We start from the raw sequence: 6206 nt of genomic DNA, 5'->3' as shown, positions 1-6206 counted from the left end.
AACCAAGAAAACCATCCCTTATAAAGGCTGGCCAGCCACCTGGGACGTGTTACCCTATGAATGGCTTCAGCTCCTCAGGCCAAATGAGCCACGGGATAGGCAGAGATCAAAGGAATGGAGATTACCCAGCGCCTGTGAAGTAATTTACATCTTGGTGTCTTTAGGCACCATTATTGTAATGGAGCATGCAGGAAACGGCCCCCTACAGCTAAGATTCTAGATCTGTCCAAAATTGGAACAGTTTTGGCAGAATTAATAGATGTAATAGATGTTTAATTGGCAGGTAATATAAAGCTCAGTGTGTAAGCAGTGGTATGGAATTATGAAGCATCTTGTTACTATTCATATCTGCAAAATTGCTATTTGTAGTTTAAGAAGTTGTTTTAATCTGACAAATTTTATCACATCTTTTTGATGTAGCTATTAATATTAGAACTCTAGCCAGAAATGTTAGCTCTCATCTGTTATAGCAGCATCACCTTGGAGAGAGGGTTTCTAGTTAGATTGTGTATCATGAAAAATAAAAGACCCAGAGGCAGATATTGGTATTCAACCTGAAGATCAGAGAGGCAAAGCAGCCAAGCTATCAAGAGAGCTCTTAACTGTAACAAAACTGGGGCATTCCTATTCTCAACTGGAGAATGAATGCCTCATAATGAGACCTTGCTTATATACCTCCCTGTGTGTGATCCCAGGTGCTGAGATCATCTTTGTGTGAGTTGTTTTTCTTTAGGACTGGATCCATCTTGTGTAGACCTGGGTGGCCTTGGACTCACAAAAATCTATCTACTTCTTAATCCTGAATTCTAGGATTAAAGGTGTGTCCCTGGCCTCTGTGATTTATGGCTGGCTTTGCTTTCTGAATCTTCACATAAGCTTTAGTAAATCATAAGTAATATATCATTACAAGATTAGTCTACCTGGCTACATTCTGCTTCCAAAAATACCAAACGAAACTTCAGAGTTTTATTAAGGGAATTTGACAATAGAAATTAAACTTGAAATTAATTTATTTGCAGACGATAATTGTGCCACTAAGATACTAGAATCATGTGTCAAGTGTATTTTTTAATCTCTTCTGTTACCAGGTTTGTAAGGAATTATTAAAATATAGCAGCTAAATTATTGAGACTATTGCTACAACGTAACTTGATGCATAGACTGTTGGCCTCAACCTAATTAAATTGTGTAAAGTTTTTATAGGAAGCTTATTTTATAAGGTATTGGTGATCACTATGTATTTAAGGGAAACAGTGTTCTATTAAAGAATAAATTCTCATTTGAACTTTAAAAAAAAAAAAAAGTTTTCCATTTGGTTTTTCCAGATAGGGTTTCTCTGTGATTGTCCTGGAACTCACTGACTCACTGAGATCCACCTGGCTCTGCCTTCTGAGTGCTGGGATTAATGGCATAGGCCATCACATCCTGGTTCATTTAAATTTATTACTTCTTTTAATCCTTTACCTTTCTTTACTAGGTATGCCTGGTTAATGTTATCTTTGGCATAATGTAAAAGAAACTTTTTTTTTTTTTACTATTTTAAGTTACTTTGTAAAAATTTGTTTTAGTATATGAATGCTTTTTTCTGCATATAAGTCTATACCACCTGCATGCCTGGTGCCTGCTGGAGTCAGAAGAGGGTGTCAGATCTGGAACTGTAGGGTGGATGTTTGTAAGCTATCACTTGATTGCTGGGAATCGAACCTGGATCCTATTGCAAGAAAAAGAACTTTTAACTACAGAATCATCTCTCCAGCTGCAAATGTGTATTAATTAAAACAAATATAGTTAAATATTTCTTTTACATTTATTTATTTGTACTGTGTGTAGATGCACATATGTGCATCTTGGCACATGTATACCACCGTATGCACATGGAGTTCAGAGTACAACTTGTAGAGTCAGTTCTATTCTTGTGCCATGTGAGTTCCCATGATAGAACTCAAGTTGTTAGGATTAACAGCTGCTCTTACTCACCCAGCCATCTCACTAATGACTCATTGGTTAAATTACTCAAATCACACATTCATTGACATTCCAGATTTATTTGGCAACTTTGCAGTGCTGCAATAAAATGCATTAATACAACTATGTACAAAAAGCTCGATGCTTGATGTTAAAGACAAAAATGGGGAGCCCTGCTTATTTGGGTCTCTAAGAATAGCAAACACTGGCAGATCATCCCATGAGTGATATAGGTGCAAAGAGTCGCATCTCCTAAGGGAGGAGCGTAGGATGGTTGGGGCCTGGTGTGCTCCTTTTATACCAGGCTTTTCATAAGAACACATAAGAGAAGTCCCAAAGGTTCACATATAACTAACCACCAAAGAAATACCATGAGAACTATTTCATGCATCCAGTGAGTTAAAAACCATTCATTAGGCCTCACCTACCAATATTCCTTCCCTGTGTACCAAGTTTTTCATTAAAGTGGACCTTTGGGTGATGTTCAGAACATGCCTATCTATGATAGTAATCATTTCATACAAACACTGCATGCTGTACTACAAAAAACCTGTAGGCTTTTGATGGTTATCTGTGGTAGTTATCTGAAGTTGCTGACAACCTTCAGACAAACACATTTCTTTTTTTATTATTTCATTACTATTTTTTTTTTTTACATTCCAATCCCAGTTCCCTCTCCCTACTCCCCTACTCCCCTCCCCCATCTGCCTCTTGGAGAGGGTAAGGCCTCCCCTAGGAAGTCTACTAAGTCTGTCCCATCATCTCTTGAGGCTGATGCACCTCTCCACTCCCCAGACCCTGTTACTAGGCTGAGCAAGGTATCTCTCCATATAGACTGGGCTCCACTAAGTCAGTTTGTACATTAGTGGTAGATCTTGGACCCAGTGCCAGTGCCTCATATATTGTCCCAGTTGCACCATTGTCACCTATATTAAGGGAATCTACTTCAGTCTTACGCACACTCACACTACTTTATAACTTATTCTTGGTACACAGTTCATATAAATGTACAAAATATTTTTAAAGTATTTTCTCATTTCTAAGTGTGTATTACATTCTCATATATTCTGAAGTTCTTTTTCTGTAAAACATTTCCTTAATTGAGCATTTATGTTCTACCCAGGGGCATAGTATGTTATATAGGTAGCAAAATATTTCATTGTTGTTTTTATTACAACTATTCATTGTGTTTCAGTGCACTTGCCGGAATGACATGGTGAAGATATCAATGGATATATTTGTGAAGAAATTTCAGCCAGACAGATACCAAATATGGAAACAAGGAAAGGATATATATACTATTGACCATACAAAGCCCACTCCTGAGTCTACCCCTGAAGTAAAAATATGGCTACAGAGGAGGAGAAAATTGAAAAAAGGCTCCAGGAGGTAAGAACACCACCACATCCTGCTTGTAGTATGTACTTTGTTGAAATGGATCATGGAAAAAAATGTTCTCAAGAACTATTTGTTTATTTTTGTCTCTGTTAATCATATCTTTAGTATATTACTGACATTTTGAAGTAATGTGTTTTACACTTTTGAATCTGTGTAGTAAAATTAGGAACAGGTAATCATATGCAGAGTATTTCTGAAATGAATGTGGATAGAACAATGTAGAACTTTTTTTTAACTTTTCCACTAATTTATATTAAACTTTTATTTGTTCTTTACATTATGCACCATATTTTAAACAACTTCAGTAATTTGACTTCTAACTCTTATATGCTACCATTTTTAAAAATTTTGTTTATGATTTCTTTCATTGGTGAAGTAGCTGAGATACTTCTTTTCTCATCTGGATGCTTATGCTGTGGCTTTATTCTTTTGGTTTCATTCTTTTCAAAGTCTCAAAGGATAAAGTGCTATTTCTGTATCTTGGTAGTCTTTTTGAACCTTACCTCTGTTCCCCTTTTGTGACTCAGACTTTGTGTGTCTTATGGTTCAGATTCTTAGGCTACATATTAGGTCCTAAAGTTTGGAATTTTTTTTTACGTTTTCTTTTTATTATTGATTATCTTTCAGTTTATAAAAATAGTATTTGAGAACTGTGAAAATTTTCTAGCTCCAGGAAAAAAAAATTCCAAGAAATACAAATCATCCCTAATCTCACTGTCAAGAGACTATCCATGTTAATATTTGGCATATATTCTTACATATGTATTTATTATATTTGGTATTAAATATTAGGTACTTTTCAAATTAGACCATGTTATATTAACAATTTGAGTGAACGTGTATGTGAGTGCGTTTCATGTAATTAAATTATTTATTTTAGCCTAATTTTTGATATCTACATGTATTTGATATCCTGCATTTATACCTGTGGCACCTATGATTTTTCTATAATAGCACTATAATTTAAAATTTCTGCTCAAAATTTAGTGCTTATTTTGTGATTCCCACCTCTTGCATCTTATTTTTGCTTTTTAGAATAATTGTGAGCAGGAGAAACCTCAGAACATGGAATTTTCTTTTTGAATGGCTGTTTTGTTTTTGTTTTGATTTTTGACTTTTTTAGAGTTAACTGTGATGGCTTTGCTAGCCCAGAAATCATTCATATATAGGCTAACCTATAACTCAGAGGAATCTACTTGTTTCTGCTTTCTCAATGATGGGATTTTACCTGCAAGACATCTACATTTTTAAAGATACATACATAATACATATATGCATACATACATGCATACATACATACATAATGTGCCTACATTCATGACAGTACTAGTTAGTAGCTAATCTAAAACTTGCATGAAAATATTTCAGCTATAGTTTACAGCAAGGATCTTCAGAATATTGTTTAAAAGTGAATTCAGTATATCACGGGCAATGTTTTATTGTTAGAAAATAAAATGAATTTGAAAGTATCACAGTGAGGCAGCAGAGACATCTTTTTTTTATTTATTTATTAGTTCTAGTTAGGGAACAAGCTTGTTTCACATGTAAGTCCCTTCTTCCTCTCCCTCCACTCACCCTCATCCCTACTCCCCCACCCCCAGCCTACGCCCCACCCCATCCACCCACCACTCCCCAGGCAGGGTAGGGCCCTCAACAGGGGCTCTGCAATGTCCACGAAATCTTCCTGTGCTGGTCCTGGGCCCTTCCCCATGTGTCCAGGGCCAGAGTGTAACCCTTCATATGGGATGGGCTCTCAAAGTCCCTTCTTGCACCAGGGAAAAGTACTAATCCACCACTAGAGGCTCCCTGGAGTGCAGAGGCCTCCTTATTGACATCCATGTTCAGGGGTCTGGATCAGTCTTGTGCTGGCCTCCCCGACAGCATCTGGGGTCGATGCAGCAGAGACATCTTAAGAGCACTGGTTGCTCTTGTAGATGATTCAAGTTCCCAGCACTCATGCAGCAGCTAACAAACATCTGTATCTCCCATTCCACAGATCAGACATCCTATTCTGGCTTCAATGGCCATTAATTGCACAGATACACATATAACCAAACTAAGGATACACATAAAGCAAAAACATCATTCTTTTAAAAAGTACAATAGTGCTTAATGTGTGGGAAATGTTTATTCATGGTTTGTATACTTACATGTATATAAGTTTTGTCTCAGTAAAATGTGTAATTCACTGTGAATACATTAAGAGTTTGAGAAACAGTAATTAAGGAGTCAATTCGGGAAGCATACCAGTCTGAGATCTAAAGAAACATGCAAAGTATCCTTGTAGTCGGTACATGAAGTGATGTAGCTGTTTAATTCACCAGGTTTTTCAACTCAGTAGAGAACATGTATCTGTGATATGCAGATTGCCAGTGTTTTATCACAATACCTTTCTCATTTCTTGCAAGTCCTAATGTTTAAGAGTTTATTTTGTTTTTCTTAGTCAGTGACTTAATGTGATTTTTGATGAACCTTCAGTAATACCATTGTTAAGCATGCACAAATATAAAGCTCCATCACAATCTCCATGTCTGCTAGCTGCTTTGGTTTACATGTATACTCTGTGAAAAGCAAATACTGCTTATGTCCTCCATGTTGTTATTGCCATTGACAGCACCCAACTGCCAGTATGTTGTGTTCTTTTATGTCTCTGCTTTACTTGACTTTATAGTGTTATCTCATTGGGTATTTATAATGTAAAAATTCAGCTGTTAGCAAATCATTAAAACCAATATGATTTCATCTTCATACTTTATTAATTGTAAATTATGCTAAATAATTCTTTCTTGATATAGGCACATAACAGTATTATTTGCATTAGTGTGTATTTCATATTTATTTTG

At 36.1% G+C, this 6206-nt stretch overlaps 1 protein-coding gene across 3 annotated transcripts in view; it reads left to right on the top strand.

The window, feature by feature from the left end:
• The window catches only part of Kdm4c (lysine demethylase 4C), a 171734-nt gene that overhangs the window by 90074 nt on the left and 75454 nt on the right, over positions 1-6206 (top strand). For all 3 annotated transcript variants that reach the window (XM_027400227.2, XM_027400228.2, XM_027400229.1), the window contains one exon: positions 3161-3354. In XM_027400227.2, the coding sequence (XP_027256028.1) occupies positions 3161-3354 (194 nt within the window). The remainder of the gene's footprint in view (positions 1-3160; positions 3355-6206) is intronic.

Source organism: Cricetulus griseus, chromosome 2 (assembly GCF_003668045.3).
Source record: "Cricetulus griseus strain 17A/GY chromosome 2, alternate assembly CriGri-PICRH-1.0, whole genome shotgun sequence".
NCBI classification, from domain to species: Eukaryota; Metazoa; Chordata; class Mammalia; order Rodentia; family Cricetidae; genus Cricetulus; species Cricetulus griseus.
The sequence above is the reverse complement of the archived record's forward strand: the minus strand, read 5'-3'. Positions and strand labels throughout refer to the sequence as shown.